Source organism: Psammomys obesus, unplaced genomic scaffold (genome assembly GCF_907164565.1).
Source record: "Psammomys obesus unplaced genomic scaffold, mPsaObe1.curated_primary_1811, whole genome shotgun sequence".
NCBI classification, from domain to species: Eukaryota; Metazoa; Chordata; class Mammalia; order Rodentia; family Muridae; genus Psammomys; species Psammomys obesus.
In genome coordinates this window covers 3634240-3653963 of record NW_026586173.1, presented here as the reverse complement: position 1 = coordinate 3653963, position 19724 = coordinate 3634240, and the positions used below count along the sequence as shown (strand labels likewise).

Below are 19724 nucleotides of genomic sequence, written 5' to 3'. Positions count from 1 at the left end.
TTCTGATGTCCATCCTCTTTGCCTTTCAGGATGGGGATTGAGCATTTTAGTTAGGGTCCTCTCTTTTGCTTAGTTTGTTTAGATGTACAGATTTTTAGTGGGTTTATCCTATGTTGTATGTTTATATGAGTGAGTATATACCGTGTGTGTCTTTTTGCTTCTGGGACAACTCACTCAGGATGATCCTTTCCAGGTCCCACCGTTTACCTGCAAATTTCATGATTTCCTTATTTTTCATTGCTGAGTAATACTCCATTGTATAGATGTACCACAATTTCTGCATCCTTTGGTAGATTTTTGACCTCAGTTCTGGTTTCATGAATTCTTGTCAAGCAGAGCATGCCTGTACCCTCATCCTTACACAACAGAACCTTTAACATTTTGGACTTTAAGTTTGATTCTCAGTGAACTTGGCACTCATTTCAGTTTGTCTTTGCAGCTCATTGAAATTGTTTGCCTTTAGGATTTAGTGTTACTGTTCCTTTCAGTTGTCTTCTGTCTATACATTTGATGAACATGGCCTATATATATATACATATATATATATGTCATAAAAGGGTTCAGAAAGGAATGAAAGCCCCATGACAACTACCTCCATCTTGTTATACATTCTTATGTAGTAATTGACACTTTATGTTCAGTATTTAATCAGTTCTCAGTTCAGCTTAGTTTTCATTTCAAAACCTCATCAACAGGTACTTCACGGAACATTCAGTTATATGCCTTGCCGTGATGGAGATTCTTTGTGCCTTTTGCACCTGCCAGTCTTGTAATCAGAGCTGTGTGGAAACATACACACCATTTCTCACTTACCCAGCAGAAATGACTACAAATTTCTACTTAGATTTCTCAGTTTTATATTACTATATCTTCCACTGAAGACCTTAGGTTTTTAGTGACATTAGTAGTTGCTTGTTTGCTTTAATCTTCCGTTTTTATTTTATTTCAAAATTTAATTTTATTTATGTCCGTGCTTGTGTGTGATGTGTTTGTGTTTGTGAGGACAGCATGTGTGTGCCATGACATGCATATGGAGGTCAGAGGACAACTTTCAGGAGTTGGTTTTCTCCTTCCAACATGGGTTTTGGAGACTGAACTTAGGTGTGTGTCAGGACTTTGACTGGCTGAGCCATCTCACTGGTCCATCTTCTACCTTTAATAATTTCAAAATGAGAACGGGAGTCTTAGAGAAAACAATTTGTTTTACTGCTAGGAAATATCCTTGTAGGGATATATTGTTTTGCTTTATTGCTACTTGAAGTAATCCCTCTCTGTGCTTATCCACTAACATATAATTGGATCACTTGTTTTATTTCATTCTCTATTTTTAGAGAGTGCTGCTTTTTCTCCTTTTAATTTATTTTTACTGTTATTTAATCCATTTATTTGGCCTCAAAATCTCAAAATAGGAACAATCTGTCTTTTATTCTTTTTTTCTGTCTTCCCCATTGGTAAATATTTAGTTTTTGCCTATTCTTACTTTTTTTTTTTTTTTTTTTTAAGCAAAACACACATCTATGTTCATATTCACTGCTTTTAAGGTAGCATGGTGAGGACTACTTCACAGCAGTAGATCAGAATCTTCCTGATTGCTTTATAGTTACGATTGCTCCCTTGCATGGATGTATCATCACTGCACTCATCTGCTCCCCTGCTAATAGAAATCTACATTGTCTCTCATCCTTAGTTACTTGAAATAGTCTTGGAAGAGCCTTTTATACACATGACAGTTTGTTCCTTTGCCAATGTGAGATGAAAATGGCAAAAAGAAAATCAAACCTATCTTTGTAAGATCTGAAAGGACAGAGATGAGTGTCTTCAGTTTATAAGCCTCAGCCCTAATTGTTGCCAGACATACCTTTCATGAAAATGTGTTGAATTTTATCACATAAATTTTATATTATGTCTGTCCTGTATTCACTTTAATTAAGACTGAACGATATTGCAGATATTTTAAAAATACTGTATCCTCTTGTATTTCTGGAGCATAGTCAATCTAGTTTATTAATAAAATGAGTTTATTTTGTTATTTTACAACTGGCCTGTAATTTTCTACTATACTGCAGTCTCTGCCTTTTTACCATTTAATTTTTATTTATCTTTAATGGAAACCTACTTTACATATGGAGAAGTGACAAGTGTGTGTCTGTGTGTGTGTATGTGTGTTGTGTGCGCCTCTTAGGCAACTTTGTATTTATTTACTCCTTGTATGTGTGAAGTCCTGTGACATGGATGTGCTTTTGTATTTGTACTCCTTTGCATAGTTGATAGACTCCCACATGATCCTTCCTGTTTCTATGATGGTTATTTCCATCTAGGACTACGTTATTTTCTTACTGGTTGTTAGATCTTATCTTTAGTGATGTCCGCATTGAAGTCTCGTCTTATTCTTTTATATTTTTTTAAGCTGGCCTTTTAAAGTTCTTCCTAAATCATGGATATTAGTTGTTAGGTTTTAAGATCCTCCCAACCTCCACCGCCATCCACCACCGAATGACAGTGCTAGTGACATTGTCCTAAACAGAAGGACTTTGGCCAAGTAAACAGAAGGATTGTTACTGAGTAAACAGAAGTTTTCCTGGGTTTCGGTACAAAATGTAAGCAAGAATGCAGTGAAGCCACCTGACTAGACCATTCCATGGGTTGAAAGAAAGACTTCCTGGGTGTTAAATTTGCCATGGCTGTCTGTCAGGAGTCAAAGAGAAGAGGAAAATGGCAGAAAAGCAGGAAGATTGTATATGACAGTAACATGGCAGGGTCTTTGAGGTAATATAGGCTATTTAGCTTGACCAGAACTAGACACTCTTTCTTGAGATAGTTCACCTGTGAGTGAATTAAGGAAGGTTCCTAGTAAACATTTTTTTTTTTTTAAGTAAAATTTAGGCCTCCAGTGATACACTTCCTCCATCAAGGTCACACCTCCTAATCCTCCTAATCCTATCAAAGAGTTCTATTCCTGTTGACTAAGCATTAAAATGTATGAGGTCAGAACCTGCTACAGAGGGCCTCTGAAAGCCAGAAGAAAACAGGAAACAACCTTGAAACCTGCCACAGAGGGCCTCTGAAAGCCTCTGCAGTATAGACTGTCAAAGCAGATGCTGAGCCTGATGGCCAACTGATGGGCAGAGTAAATGGAATTTTACGTAAAAAGTGGGAAATAGTAAAAGCTGGAGGGGACGGGAACTCCACAAGCAGAGCAACAGAACAAGATAATTTGAACACAGGGAACGTCCCAGAGACTCATACTCCAACCAAGGATTATTCGTGGAGATAACCTAGAACTCCTGCACAGATGTAGCCCATGGCAGTTCAGTGTCCAAGTGGGTTACATAGTAATGGGAAGAGGGACTGCCTCTGACATAATCTGATTGGCCTGCTCTTTGATCACCTCCCCCTGAGGGGAGAGCAGCCTTACCAGGCCACTGTAGAGGACAATGCAGCCAATTTTGATGAGAACTGATAGACTAAGATCAGAAAGGAGAGGAGAACCTCCCCTATCAGTGGACTTGGGGAGTGGCATGCATGCAGAAAGGGGAGGGAGGGTGGGTGGGATCGGGAGGGGAGGAGTGAGGGGCTTATGGGGGGGATACAAAATGAATAAAGTGTAATTAATAAAAAAATTAAAAAAAATGTATGAGCCTATGTAGGACATTCTTACTCAGACCACTACACTGGCTATCAGCTGTATTCCTAAGCAACACAGTAAAAATCTATTTCCCAATCATCATTTGGACCCACTCAACCATTTTATAAATCTTTTGTGTTATTAAACCTAGTATTTCCCCTCATTTAAAAAGTTACTCTATAATCCTAGGTATAATTTTATCAGTCCTCATCATTCAGCAGTTATTCCTACACTAAAATATCTTTAAATACCAAAACAAAAACATATAAAAAATGAAAATGGGGAACCAGATAAGTTGGCAAATGAAAAATGAAAATGGGGAAACTAGACAAGTTGGCAAACTTCTTACAGGGCCATTTGGTGCATGTTTTAGGCTCGTGAGTCACTGTGTTTAGGCAGCTACCCAACTCTGAGCAGACATGGCCACAACTGAGTAAAGGTTACTGCAAAAGCAGATGACCTGTAAGTTGGATTCTGCAACATCTGACCTACAGCCTGGTGCCAGTGAAACCCTTCCTCATCCAGCTTTTATCTGAAGTTGCCCAAATGGTTGCCTCATCTTTCTAGAAGGTTTAGGGTGCTTTTTTTTGTTGTTGTTAGCTTAGAGGCACTGGCTTTGCAGTCTGTGTTTTTGTTTCACTGAATATATTCATTGATTCCATAGCTTTTATCTTCTATCCATAATGGAGAGAAAAAAGTAGCAAAGAAAGATACTTCACAATGACTGGAAACATCAAAAGGTGGATTCAAGAGGTAACAGTACTGTATTTAGCAAAGGAGGGAAAGTGAAAGTAAGCACATTTTTCACTAATGCCAAGACCTGAGGTAAAAATAGTATAGCACCACAGCTGATGAGCAAACAGTGTATTTCCTTGCACACATACACAGTCTCAGACACATACAGTCCATCTTACACACACTCTCACACATACACTCTCTCAGGCATATGCTGTCTCACATACCTCTCACACATATACACTCTCACACATGCACAACTCTCATACATATACTCTCTCACATATACAGTCTTTCAGAAACATACACTTTCTCACACCCATTTTCTCACACACACATACTCTCACACATATACTATCTCACACACAATTTAAAAAAATACAGAAAGAATGTAGTACATATTGTTTCTTGTTTTGAAGACCTTAAAAGGATAAAGGAACATCTAAGAAAATTTGTCTTGAAATGGTAGGTCTTAAAAATAGTTAACATTGCTAAGGAAAAAAAATTGAGAAAAGAAAGTTCTGCTTATGGTAATATACCAAGAATCAATTCTTAGATTATTCAACCTATATATCAACTAGTTTTTTTCATAAGAAGAAAATTAGCAAGGAGGGAGGATTGTGAGCTTAAGTCCAGCCAGGGCTGCCAAGATTCTGCTTCATTCTAAAAGTCTGTGAAAGGTTGTAATTTTCTTCTCAGCACACCTTGAGTATTATTTGATACCGCTGAACCAGGTGGCATGTTCTGCTTTTCTGTTCTCAGTAGTAACTTATCTTAAGCATTAATGTTCTGATCTGTGCTATAAGTGTATTTTTGCTTATAGATGCTTGGGCTTAAATTTTATTTCTGTTAAGAGCCTCTAGATTTTGGATGTTTTTTAATTAGACAGTTGAATGTTTTACTAAGTTTCAGAATCCTCTCAGGAAAGTGGTGGCCTGAGGAGTTTGCTGGTAGTACCACATTCCACCTTCAAATGTTGAAATGAGAAATGCCTGTTGTTCCCTTGCTGATAGTACCCTTTTTACCTTTTGTTGGTAATTGTAATATAACCTGGATTATTTCATTTTAATAACTCCTAGGAGAGATTTTAGTTTTTACTGAGAATTTTAATAGCTGATTATAAAATTTTATGACAAGAACATGAAAATTCTTATTTTTACAGTAAGTTTTTCCTTATATGGTAAATTTGGGTATTTAAATTTAATATTTTTATTAGCTTATTTTGAATAGCTAAAAGTCAATTAAGTTTACAATTTAAAGGAGAATATATATTTTTTAAAGGAGAATATTTTAAACCAAAACATATATTAAATCAAAACCTATAAGTATAGGTTGAGAAGAACTAATAAAAATTTATCTGTAACCTGTTTTCATAAAAGAAGCCTCCACACTAACAGAATCACCATAGCTTTCCTTTTCTTTATTTTTTAAGGCAAGAGGAGCAGATGTCCCGGAGATCCCTGGAGATCTTACTCTTAAGACGTGTGGCAGCACAGCGAGTATGAAGGTTAAGCATGTGAAGAAGTAAGTGCGGCCAGGAGTGGGCTTCAAGCAAATTTCTACAAATGGACGTCAGTTCTTTATTTCTTGGAAATATTTTATTTAGATCAGATCGCTCTATGCACGTAACAACTTAAACTATTAAGCTTTACATTGTAATTCAGCAATGATCTGAAAAGGTCTATATGCACCCACTTTCCTAAAAACACTCTTATTTTTTTCTCCTGATACATTGTTGTTTACTAAGTTGTGTTTGTCTAACAGGAACATCGAGAGTTTGCCTCTTTACCTCTAATGCATAATCTTAGTTAATCAGCTTTATTGGTTGAATTATGGAATCCTAGGTTTGCCTTTAAGAAGTCTGAAAGAGATATCTAGACTTGATTGTTACATGGAATACCTGAAATTTTTTTTCCCATGTGATTTTAATAGGAAACTCAGTGTCTCCCTTGGTAAAGGAGGGCTAGACAAGGAAGTAAACTTCAAGTGTAAGTCTAGGAAAGATGAGGATAAAAATGTTCCTTCTGTACCCAGGTCCACCACTCCCGCACTGATGGGCTGTGACAACATTCACAGGTAAAATCGGTGTGCTGTGTGTTGTGAATTCAGCTTCTCTATAGAAGCTGACAGTTCACAGTTACTTTGCCAAGTATGGCTTTCTTATCAGCATTGACCTGAGGCAAGAATGAAAGGCTCAATGTTTTACTTTGGGTGCGTATCTATACACTCAGTGCAGTATTCGTCTGCTTCCATGTGTTTCTGAGAAGGTCTGTGTGAATGTTCATGCTCATGTGCATGTGCTTATTAAGTATTTTTGCTGCATGAGCTCTGAAATTTATGGTCTTTAGACTAATTTTTACTAGTCAAGTATCTTGTATCATGTTTACTTTCGTGTATTTTAGGTTACCCTTCACAAAAGGACACTTCCCAAAGATGGCTGAATGTGCACATTTTCATTATGAGAACGTTGAATTTGGCAGCATACAGGTATATTTGAAATCTTTCTTACAGTTTGAATTGAGATAAATGGTAGTTCATATTTTTATATTTATGTTATTTTGGTATTTATTGATTGATGTAAAAATCTTTTTCTGTTGGTAAGTGCTTGATGCCAAGTTGACGAATACTTTTAATCAGCTTACTAAGGTGTATAGATTAAAGAATTATTTGCCTCCTCGTTATGTGTCATGTCCATACGTCTGAGGGTTTATAAAGGAACTTTGTTTTCTGGAATCTGTGGTCTTGCTAACACTGACTTGATTGAACAATCATCGTGAGTTTTGAGATCTGGAAGATTGTAGTGCTCCTACTTGGTTCTCAAGTGTTTCTGTTATTACTGGCCTCCACATTTCCACTTGGCATCAGATGAAAAACTTTTCTCCTGTTTTATGTCATCAGCAGCTAAATGTGATAAATGAAAGCTTTATAGGGGCAGGTTGTGTTTATTAAAAAAAAAAAACATAACTGTTTTCCAGGGGGCAACAAAAGCTATTCTTCATTTTGTTTTTCATAATAGTCAATAGAAAAAAAAGATCTTGATTTCTACACACTACATAGAGAAGTTCTCACCTGCTAGCTCCACCTTGTCCAGAAAGAAGTCTTCATGGTGTGATTATATGTGTCACAGTCCTACTTTTCTTCATTGCATCTCATAGTCTAGTTGGTTTGATGGGTTTGATCTTCAGGATTTATGAAAGTTCAGGATATTCTGTTTCAGATAATTGACAGTTGATAAGTCACCAAACAAAAGGTATTTTGTTTGGTTAACATTTGTGTCTTTGGTATTTCAGTTATATTGATGCCTTTTTTTATTTTTTACTTTTTATTGCCGTGAAGAGACACCATGACCAAGACAGCATATAAAAGAGATCATTTAATTTGGGGCTCAGAGATCCAGAGGGTATTAGAATCCATGACTGTCATGATGGGGAGCATGGTAGCAGGCAGATAGGCAGACATGACATTGGAGCAGTAGCTGAGAACTTACATGTTGAGACAGTAACCAGGAGGCAGAGAGAGACAGTGTGTGTGAGAGTGTGTGTGTGGTTTTTTTTGTGTGTGTGTGAGAGAGAGAGAGAGGAGAGAGAGAGAGAGAGAGAGAGAGAGCGCTCACAGGGAATGGCATAAGCTTTTGAAACTTCAGAGCCCACTCCTAGTGCCACATCTCCTCCAACAAGGCCACATCCCTTAATCTTCCCAAACAGGTCTACCAACTTTGGAACAAGCACTCAAACATAGGAGCTTATGGAGACGATTCTCATTCAAACCACAAATAATAATTTTGCTACAGAAGAGCTATTCAAGAAATCAGTACTAAACATATTTTTTGTTTTGTGACTATTAAATATTTGAGTGACTTAACTTGTTTGCCTAGCTTTATAACAAAGGTAAATTATTTCCTGGTAAACTTACTTTGTAGGTGTGTGTGGTTGGATTTTGTTTTTGTTTTTGTCTTTACAACATATTTGACAGTCCAATAAACATTGTGAAGACATCTCACAGACATCAGGAAGAGAAATAGTAGTTTAGAGATCTGTAGCAAAATTGAGAAGAGTGTTTAAAATGTTGGCATTATGTAACGGGTCAGAAGTCTTTAAGGACTCTGATTTAAAATAAAAACAAAGCTGTTATTGGTAAGCATGATAGAATGAAATTACAGGCTTTAGTTAGTGTTGTCTTTTCTACTAGGAAGTTAGGTACTTCCTGATCTTGAGAAAACAGGTACACCTCTTTGTGTTTCATTTCCTTTATTGCTGAGGTGTATGGTATTGTAGATATTATAGTGTCAAACTGTCATATTTTGTTTATTGAAGGTTGTTCAATGTGTGTATGGAAGAGATGTGGATTAGGCATAGTACTCAGCTGGGTTTGACTTTTATGAGATAGTATATGAGGCTTATTAGAAGGTTCAAATTTCTTATGTGAAAGACTGTGTCATAAAGGAGAATATCAGGTAGACTTCCTGCTGGTGAACAGAGCCATTCTCCATTTGAGAACAGCTGTACTAATTTTCCTTTCCTGTTCCTCTTGGTTCTGTTCTTACGCTTCTGCTATTTCTCAACTAGAAGAGAAAGGATGAGGGTGCAATACCAACTTGCTTTGTTGCCCTCCACACTTCAAGCCCATGAGTGAGGTTTTTCTGGACTATGTCGATATGTCAGGAAGTTTGATGAGTGTTGGAATGGGGGTAATTCATGGGAAATCAGCTGCATTCACCGTGAATTAATTCAAGAATCCTCCTATTATGTGTTGGCCCTACTCCATTTGGATGTATTCCTCTTGAGAAATCTGCTCTTGTCAGTTTTGTCCAGCTTTGTTTTCTATGTTTGGAGTTGAGTCTCTTAGACCATCTCTCTCATGTTCTGCTTCTGATGTGGTTTAGCTAAAGTTATATTTAGGAGGGAAACATGAGTTTCCATTAGCTGAATTTTATAGTAAAAGGACTGCAGTAGATACCTGGCTTGATTATCTGTTTGTGATTTTTGACTTGCTATTCATGCTTTAGCTTGTGTATGGTTTTATGTTTTATAGTATGATTAAATACCATTTATAGGAAAACTAAACACAATAACAGTGACCTTCAAACAATTCCATATTCTGTTTCATACAGTTAAAATACGGTTTGTTCATCTCAGTTAATACTTCTTATCACTTAATAAGTGTATTGCTTTTTATAGTAGATAAATCTTTAGTACACTTGCTCCTAACCATATTTTTGGAAAATGAATTTCTTATATATAACTCAGTTTCAATATGAGATTGAAAATATGTTCCAAGGAGCAAATAAGAAAACTTGATGAAATGTGCCTAGAAGTCACCAGTCTTGTTGGTAAGCTCTGTTGTATGTCAGTAGGCTATTAACACTCTCAGTGGCTGGCTCAAGCATTACCTTCTAATATATTCCAACTCTGGAGCATTTCTTCAGTCGTTTACTTTCTTCGCTTAAACTTTGATCTTTGGAATTTCCTTTGGACTTAGATTTCTTTACATTTATGTTTCTCTTCAGCTGTTAAAATCTTGTAATTGTGATTGGCTGTCATTCCCTAGTATGATGGGAAATGTTTATTGGCCGTTACAGCTGTCATGGGACTGACTCTGAGTGTGGTTTTTATACCTAGTGAGACTCCATTGGAGAAAACTAATTTCACTTTGTTAACAGGTGACAGTTAGAGAAGGCTTCTGAGTTAGGGATAAAGGCTTGTGTCCACTTCCCTTCTCAGTGCTGAGATCTCATCTGCTGGGCCCTATGCCAGTGCTGTCACAGCTGAGTTCAGATGTGCATCAGTCTGGTTATGTCCTGAAGGCACTGTTTTTTGCTATCTTCCATCCCCATTGGCTCTTACACTCTCTCTTTCTCCTCTTCATCAGAGTTTTCAGATCCCTGAGGGATGAGGTTTGATGAAGACATTCCATTTAGGCCTGAGTATTCCAAGCTCTCTCACTCTCTTCACATTGCCTAGTTGTGGATCTCTCTCTCTCTCTTTTTTTAAGTTACATTTTATTAACTCTGTATCCCAGCTGTATTCTGCTCCCTCCTTCCCTCCCAGTCCCACCCTCTCTCCCTCATCTCCTCCCTGCCCCTTTCCAAGTCCACTGATTGGGGAGGATCTCCTCCCCTTTCATCTTACCCTGTTTTATCAGGTATCTTCAGGACTGGCTACAAAGTCCTCCTCTGTGGCCTAGCAGGACAGCTTCTCCCTTGGGGGTGGGGTGGGGAGGTCAAAGAGCCAGCCATTGAGTTCCTGTCAGAAATAGTCCCTGTTCCCCTTACTAGGGAAAACCAATTGGTTACTGAGCTACCACGGGCTGCATCTGAGCAGAGGGTCTAGGTTATATCCATACATGGTCCTTGGTGGAGTATCAATCTCAGAAAAGAGCCCTGTGCCCAGATATATTTGGTCCTTGTGGAGCTCCTATCCTTTCCACATCATATTAACTCCCCGTTCTTCCATATGATTCCCTGCACTCTGCTGAAGGTTTGGTTATGAGTCTTAGTATCTGCTCTGATACACTGCTAGGTAGAGTCTTTCAGAGGCCCTCTGTGGTAGGTTCCTGTCCTGTTACTTGTTTTCTCCTATGTCCAATGCCCATCCCATTTGTCTTTCTAAGTGAGGATTGATCATCTTACCGTGACTCTTCTTTCTTGTTTATCTTCTTTAGGTATATAGATTTCATTATGTTTATCATATCTTATAGGACTATATGAGTGAGTATATCCCATGTGTGTCTTTCTCCTTCTGGGATACCTCACTCAGAATGATCTTTTCTAGATCCCTCCATTTGCCTACAAATTTCATGATTTTCTTGTTTTTGACTGCTGAGTAGTATTCCATTGTGTAAAAATACCACAATTTCTGTATCCATTCCTCCGTTGCTGGACATCTGGGTTGTTTCCAAGTTCTGGCTATTACAAATAAAGCTGCTACAAACATGGTTGAGAAAATGTCCTTGTTGTGTACTTTACTTGAGCAAATTTTGGATATATGCCTAGCAGTGGTATAGCTGGGTGTTGAGGAAGCAGACAATTTCCTAATTGTCTGAGAAAGCACCAGGTTGATTTCCAAAGTGGTTGTGCAAGTTTACATTCCCACCAGCAATGGAGGTTCCCCTTTCTCTACAACCTTTCCAGCATGTGTTGTCATTTGAGTTTTTTTTAAGTTTGATATTTTTAAAAACTTTTTTATTTTTATTAATTACACTATATTCACTTTGTGTCCCCCATAAGTTCCTCCCTCCTCCCTTCCTTATCCCACCCTCCCTCCGCCTTCTTCACGCATGCCCCTCCCCAAGTCCACTGGTAGGGGAGGTCCTCCTCTCCTTCCTTCTGATCTTAGTCTATCAGATCATATCAGGAGTGGCTGCATTGTCATCTTCTGTGGCCTGGTAAGGCTGCTCCCCCCTGAGGGGGAGGTGATCAAAGAGCAGGCCAATCAGTTTATGTCAGAGGCAGTCCCTCTTCCCATTACTATGTAACCCACTTGGACACTAAACTGCCATGGGCTACATCTATGCAGGGGTTCTAGGTTATCTCCATGAATAGTCCTTGGTTGGAGTATGAGTCTCTGGGAAGTTCCCTGTGTTCAAATTTCTGGTTCTGTTGCTCTCCTTGTGTGGTTCCTGTCCTCTCCAGCTCTTACTATTTCCCACTTCTTACATAAGATTCCATGCACTGTGCCCAACAGTTGGCCGTAAGTCTCAGCGTCTGCTTTGATAGTCTGCAGGACAGAGTCTTTCAGAGGCCCTCTGTGGCAGGTTCCTAGGTTGTTTCCTGTTTTCTTCTTCTTCTGATATCCATCCTCTTTGCCTTTCAGGATGGGGATTGAACGTTTCAGTCAGGGTCCTCTCTCTTGATTAGTTTCTTTAGATGTACAGATTTTAGTAGGTTTATCCTATATTACATGTCTATATGAGTGAGTATATACTGTGTGTGTCTTTCTACTTCTGGGACAGCTCACTCAGGATTATCCTTTCCAGGTCCCACCATTTAACTGCAAATTTCATGATTTCCTTATTTTTCATGGTTTTCAAGTATTTTACGGAGTATTTTTACATCAATGTTCATAAAAGAGATAGGTCTGAAGTTCTCTTTTATTGTTGGGTCTTTGTGTGGTTTAGGTATCAAGGTGACTGTGGCTTCATAGAATGAGTTTGGTAGTGTTTCTTCTGTTTCTTTTTTGTGGAATAGTTTGGAGAGAATTGGAGTTAGCACTTCTTTGAAGGTCTGGTAGAATTCAGTGCGGATCTCTTTATTAGTTCCCATCTACTGTAGGAGCCGGCCTCTCTGATGATGGCTTAGCCAGACACTGATCTATTGGTATTGCAGAATGTCATTAGGAGGAACTTAATTTCTATGTTTTTCTAGCAGAGTGGGAGTGTTTGGTTTTTCCCTAGTTCCATGGCTTATGTAGTCCTGGGTTCTTGGCAGCCCAAGTGGTATCAGATACAGTTTCTGTTTCATGGATTGGGCGTAAAGCTGAGGAGATCACGGTTGGTTATTCCCACAAATTTTGTGCCACTATTCCATCAGTATATCGTGTAGGCAGGTCACCATTGATTTGCCATAAATCCCTAGCAAAAGGACCAAGCCACCATAGACTCAAAAACTAGGAAACGGTGAACCATTTTGGTCTTGTAAGTTATATTCCTCAGGTATTTTGTCACAATAGTGAATGGTTGACTTGTACAAACCTAAGAAGAATGATAAAATTCTCGTATCTCTTCAGTTAACTACTATATATCTATTTGAACTTTTAAAATGCTTATAGAATATGTGGTTAAATCTATAGATACAGTTCTCTCAATAGCTAGCCACCTACCTGTCTCATTTTTAACAATAGAGGTGGGTTCTGCTATATATTCTGCCTTGAAAAATGCTTTTTATTTTTTATTTTTTTCACTTGAAAGTTTGAATCTTGGGGTTACTTAATTATTCTTGAAAGTCTGGCATTCCCTCTTTTTACAGCTCCATGTGTATTATTTACTTTCAATTGTTGTGGTGAAACACAATGACCAAGGCAACTTGTAAAAGACAGTGTTTGCTTGGGCTTATGGTTCCAGAAGGTTAAAAATTTATTACAGCAGATATAGCAGCAGAAAAAAACTGTAATCCCACAAATGCTAAACAGAGAGAATGAATTGAGATTGGTGGGTGATCTTTGAAACTTCATAGCCTACAGCTAGTTACATACAAACTCCATCAAGACCAGAGCTCTTAAACTTACCCCAAAATCTCAAACAACGGGTGACCAAGTAGTCAGACATTTGAGCTTATGGGAGCGATTCTCATTCAAACAACTACAGTGTGCTATCATATCTTACTTTTAAAAACACTTAGTTTTTTTCTACGTGTGTGTTTTGTCTGAATGTATGCTTATGCACTGTGTGTATGCCTTGTGTCCACAGAGGCCAGAGGTGTTGGATCCCTTGGATCTGGATGTTGTGTGCCACATTGTGGGTGCTAGGAACCTAACAGCCCTTTGCAAGAGCAGCATTTTTTTTTTAACCTGCTGCACCATCTCTCAGCCCCACTTTAAAAAGAAAAAAACTTGTATGATAATTTATTTAATTAGTGTCTCGTTAATATTTATGTTTAAAATGTTGGCATTTATTGTTAAGGTTTTTTCTGCTCTGTTCCGTTCTGTTTTGTTTTAGTGTAGTAATTTCAGTAACCTTCAGGAGACGACCTTCTAGTAGATGCCAACAATAGTACCTGTTTCTGTATATACTGTTTTTTTCTATGAAAAAGCTTGATTAGTTAACTAACTAACTAACTAACTAACTAACTAACTAACTAACTAATTAATTATTTCTTTGAGACAGTGATTCTCTTTGTAGCCCTGGCTGTCTTTTTAAAAAAATTTTATATTAATTACAGTTTATTTACTTTGTATTCCAGCTGTAGCCCTCTCCTTCATTCCCTCCCATTCCCACCCTCCCTCCATCTTTTTTTCCCAAGCCCCTCTCCAAGTCCACTGATAGGGGAGGTCTTCCTCCCCTTCCATCTGACCCTAGCTTATCAGGTCTCATCAGGACTGGCTGCATTGTCCTCCTCTTTGGCTTGGCAAGGTTGCTCCCTCCTCAGGGGGAGGTGGTCAAAGAGCCAGCCACTGAGTTCATGTCAGAGACAGTCCATGTTCCCATTACTAGGGAACTCACTTGAATACTGAGCTGCCATGGGCTACATCTGAGCAGGGGTTCTAGGTTATCTCCATGCATGGTCCTGGTTGGAGTATGAGTCTCAGAAAAGACCCCTGTACCCAGATATTTTGGCAATGTTGCTCTTCTTGTGGAGCTCCTGTCCTCTCCAGGTCTTACTATCTTCCCCTTTTTTCGTAAGATTCCCTGCACTCTGCCTGGCTGTCTTGAGACTCACTCTGTAACTGTAAACTAGGCCGGCCCAGAACTCATAGTAATCTGCATCCCTCTACCTTCAGAGGATTAAAGGTGTGTACAACTACTGCCTGGTAAAAAAAAAAAATTTAATTTAAAAATGAGGTGTATTAAGAAGCTATCAACAATATTAAAATGTCATCAATAACTGGTAAAAAAAAATAGAGTAATTGGAACAATGTACTTAATAAAATTGCTAGTATCTGCGTTTATGTTTTAGAGCCATTATTACATAAAATAAAGGTTACTTAAATATGAGCCCTGCAATACTCAACACCAAATAGCTATATCCTACATAGTGTGAGTATGCTACATGAAGTATGCCTCATGTCCAGTAGGGCATGTGATTTATCACTCTTGTCAACACAACATACAGTTGAAAACTTGAGTTGCTTATGTCTATAATTTTCCATTCAATATCTTTGGACTTTGGAAGTCATGTGTGAATGAAACTGCAGAAAACTAAACACAGACAAGAGTAGAGTGCCGAGATAGGTGGGTAGTAGGTGCTTTACTCAATGCCAGTGTGTCATGGGGGCAGTGAGAATGTCTTTTCCTCAACATCTGTGACAGAGCGGGCATTGTTAATCTTCTTATATTTTGTTCATAGAACTGGTAAACTAAGGTAATGATTTTCATTGTTTGTCTTTAGTTAATGAATGACATATCTACTCACAGCTCCCTTGTCTTTTTCTGTGCACTGTATTTTAGAATATTCTTTTTTTCTTTTTATTATCTTTTTTTTTTTTTTTTTTTTTTTGTCTTAACTGTGATCTGGCATAGGACTAGACAAACTAACAAACTATAGTCTGGAAATAGATACATGTGTATGTGCATTTTTGGATTTACGGGGGAAGATGAATTGATGAGTTATCTAGTATGTGTTGCTCATTATGTGTTGGAAATTATTAAGCTTGGTTAGTGTCTTCCAAGGCTCTCTTACATTGTGTTCTGTTGTTTCAGTTTAGAGAGATGGACATTTGAGTGATTGAGGATACCTCCTGGTGCTCAAACTAAAATAGAGTCAGCCTCTGACTCAAGACAGCCAGGCAGAATGCAGGGTATGTAGGGTTCCCTAAGAGCATTCCCTTGCTTCTTACTCACTTTGTATCCGATAAAATGATTCTCAATCCTGTATATATATATATATATTTGCTGATTTGGCAGCACATAGCATTATGTTGCAGAAATGGGGTGTGCTCCTATGTTGTCTCTTGTCTGGTGGATTATCTAAGCCTCCTAGTAGACCTCAAATCAGCAGGTTGTGCCACAATGCAGATAAATGACGCTGGGGTGATGGAGGGGTTGAGCCATTGCACTATGCTTTCCTGACCACAGGCCAGATTGTCACTTCATCGTGGTTTTGCATTCTCTATCTTCACATGGGGAATGCTTGATGCACTAGAATTACTGGATGTTGGCAAATGTGAGCTCTGTGAGACCTGTGAGCTCTGATTTAAAGAGCTGCAAGGTGACAGGTGAAGGACAGGGGACATGACAACACAGGGCAGGAAGGTTGTGCCATATTGTATTACTTTGGTCTGCTTCCACCCAGTTTCTTTTGTTCTAGAAATAGATTGTTCTGACAGCTTTACATTCCTGGAACATGCTCTGTTATGTTACATGTGTTTTAAAAACAAATTTCTTTTATCACTCTGCTAATATTTCATAAATTGGTCCCTTTGCCTAATCTTGGAGTGATTCTTTTTAATAAATGCCTTGGGATGCTTTGCATTAGTCAGAGCCACCTGTTATTTGAAGGCATCTTGAGTTTTTTTTTCTCTTTTCTTTTTTTTTAATGTTAAAGCCTTTGTGCCTGATTTACAGTCAGGGCTTTAATCTTTAATAATTATCTCAAGTTAACATTTAAGATTTATGTAATTTGTTTTTGTTTTTTTAAAGGATAATGTTTTATTTATATTAACGGAAGTATCTATTTTGCCTTTCAAATTTGTAAAATACTCTAAAAATTAGGTCTAACCAGAAAGCCAGTTTTAATTTTTTCTTCTGGATGGATAAGTTTGTTTATTATGTTTTTCTGGACGAGAGTTGAGGAAAACATACTTACTAGTACTTAGCTAACATACTTTTTCATAAACCACTCTTTCCTCTGTATTTTCCATTAGAATTCTGTAGCTGAAGTCTTTTCTTGAGAGAAACACAAACCTATAGGAATTATTAGCAATTTATTTGCTTTCAGTCAGTGCCTGGGTGCATTGTCTGGGTGCATTAACCCAGAGTGTTTCTTAATACTAAACTTGTGTTCCACTTGCTATGCAGTATCCCCACCCACTGATTTTTAATAAGTACATTCAGGTTTTTTTTTTTTTTTTTTTTAAATAATACTTTGGTGGCCATGAACTGTTATTGTTCATGCACCAATGTATTTTGTTCAGAGAAATTAAAATATGAAAACAAAAGATAATTGCTGTCTTTGGTAGGCAACCTGATGGTCCCCCACTCCTGGGAGGTCACTATGTGGTGTTCAGTTTAGTGCTTAGCACATTATACTATAGCCCAGAACTCCTGGACAATGTGTGTACTATGCTGCTCCCAGCAACTTTTATTTCATTTTTACAAATTGTAGTAAAATGAACAAAAATATGATTTATCCAGACTTCACAAGGTATTTTTTTAGTGAGAAGGAAAAATGTCTCCTGCAACATTTATATAAACAGTGGATTGTACTTTTATCAATCTGAAGCCAGATATCTTCCTCTGTGCTCTATGTCATACTGCCATCTAGTGTTAGGATGGTAAGTGGACACGTCTGATTATAGGATTCTATCTGTCTTTCTTTGTCCAATGCTTATATATACTATTAAGTAACCTGGTGCAATGTACACCTCGGGTTTAGTCAGAAATGAGGCATGGGAAAGTGTAGGATTAGCTCCTGTGCCCTGAGCTTTCAAGGGAGGGGCTTTGTACAGACAGCTGGGACCCTCCTCACTAAAGAGTCAGGGACGTGTGACCTGAGAACAGTGAGGACTAATAGTATACAGTTTTTTTGAAGACTATACTTTTATTTGATTATTTTGAGACAAGATTGTACTCTGGAGACCAGCCTGGTCTAGAACTTACCGTGTTGCCTAGGCTGGCCCTTTCTGTTGACTCTCCCTCTAAAATGCTGGGGTTTTTAACTAGCATATTGTCTCTGGTCTCTTCTCACTCCCTTGCGGAGAGAATTAAATGCAGGGCCTTTTAAAACACTGAGCTATACCCCCAGCCCCACACTTTCATGTAAAATAAGGTAATCTGAATTATGTTCAACTGTTTGTACATGGTCTCATTAATTCTTCACAACAGCTTCAGTGAAAGCATTTGAGATAAGTCTTGCTTAAAAACTTACTGTATGGCACAACCTTTCTGAATGTTCCTTTACAACTAGAAAAGAATAATCAGGCAGAACTAACACTTTAACTAAAAGAATGAAGCACAGTTGTAAAGTACCCTAGTTGAAAAGCTAAAAAATACACAAGCTACATTGTTGTCTCAATTATCTGAAGTAAGTTCTTTAACGTCTCTGGCCCTCAGTTTTCTCACTTGTTAAATAAAAATAAAGGTATCTATCTCAGTTATGTCACAGAGTACTTTGAGAATTAAATCGTGAGATGAGAGTTAAATAATAAAATCAGATTACCTAGTACTCTTTGAAATGTTTCATACAGAAATTCTTTTTCATTTATTTGTTTATTTTGTGTGTGCATGCATATGTCCTTGTGTGTACTCAAGCATATGCTTTGGCAAATGTAGGTACAGCAGAGGACAACTTGTGGGAGTTGGTCCCCTTTTTAACCATGTGGTTCCCAGAGATTGCATTGAGGTCATCAGATTTTGTAGCAAGCATCTTTACATGCATAGCCATCTCAATGGCCAGCAATTCTGTTTTGTAATGTATTTTCTGTGAGAAAGTCTTACTTTGTAGTTAAGTCTTGCCTAGATCTGTGTAGTCCTTGCTAGCCTTAGCACATGTTTTTCCATTATAAGCATGTGTCACCATACCTGTCAGAAAGGCAGAAGTGCTAAGGCAGAAGTTTGGTGTAGTCATACCTGTTATGATGACTGAGTAATGATGTCAGGACTGAGGTGTTAAGAGTAACTTTACTATAATGCTTTCTCCAGGGATCTTTCCATTCTTAATTTAGTTTTCCCTCGAACCAAAAGAAATGGAAAATGCATCTTTAGTCTTATGTACAGATATTGTGTAGTGATATTTTGTTTGAGAGAAAAATCATTGTTATTGGAGAAGATAATTGAAATAAAAGTTCGGATTGATTATCAGTGCTACTGTCATCCAAGACCTGGATTTCTAATTGTATATGAGTTTATCTTATTGTTGTAAAAGTCCTAGATTATGAAATATATATTTTCCAGAGTCATAATTGTTCATGAAACTAACTAAATATGCTTGAGAAGTATTATAGTTGATCCTGAAACTGTGGAAAGTGCAAGATTTTACTCTCTAAGCTACCCTGTTGACTTGCTACAGTTACAGACTCACACCTTGACCCCACTTCAACAGCAACATAGAAACCACGCTGTTTCTACTTCTAGGGTGACACATGTTGCTGCCTTGGGTGGAGTGATAGGAGAAACAAACTACTTTGTGTTTGGGATTTTGTAGCACAAGAGAGATACTTGCACTTATGAAACTTGGAGTTTAGTTTAGGATGCATGTACTTCTACCAGCATTCCCCTTTGCCTTGATAGAGGGAGAAAGATCTTACCTTGAATCTGTGCACCTTCTCTGAGGAAAAAGAAACAAAGGTCTCCATTTGGGAATGTCCTGGAATGTGAACATATTGCTCAGGGTGGGAGGCATGGCTCTGTCTTTGCAGTTTCACTACTCAGTCTTCCTTTAACCAGGTGCCAGTGCTCTTTGTTCAGAAAGCCCCGACAATGTAAGAATGGGAAAATATTAATGAAGTATTGCTTCCTAACAAGTGTGTGCTCTGATGTGTCAGTCACAGTGGCC

At 38.0% G+C, this 19724-nt stretch overlaps 1 protein-coding gene across 3 annotated transcripts in view; it reads left to right on the top strand.

Moving 5' to 3' along the window:
- Window positions 1-19724, top strand: part of Arhgap32 (Rho GTPase activating protein 32) — a 158386-nt gene that overhangs the window by 13150 nt on the left and 125512 nt on the right. For 2 of the 3 annotated variants that reach the window (XM_055601440.1, XM_055601443.1), the window contains exons 2-4: window positions 5793-5884; window positions 6395-6436; window positions 6763-6847. In XM_055601440.1, coding sequence (XP_055457415.1) covers window positions 5793-5884; window positions 6395-6436; window positions 6763-6847 — 219 coding nt within the window. The remainder of the gene's footprint in view (window positions 1-5792; window positions 5885-6394; window positions 6437-6762; window positions 6848-19724) is intronic. The other variant, XM_055601441.1, reaches the window with a different exon arrangement.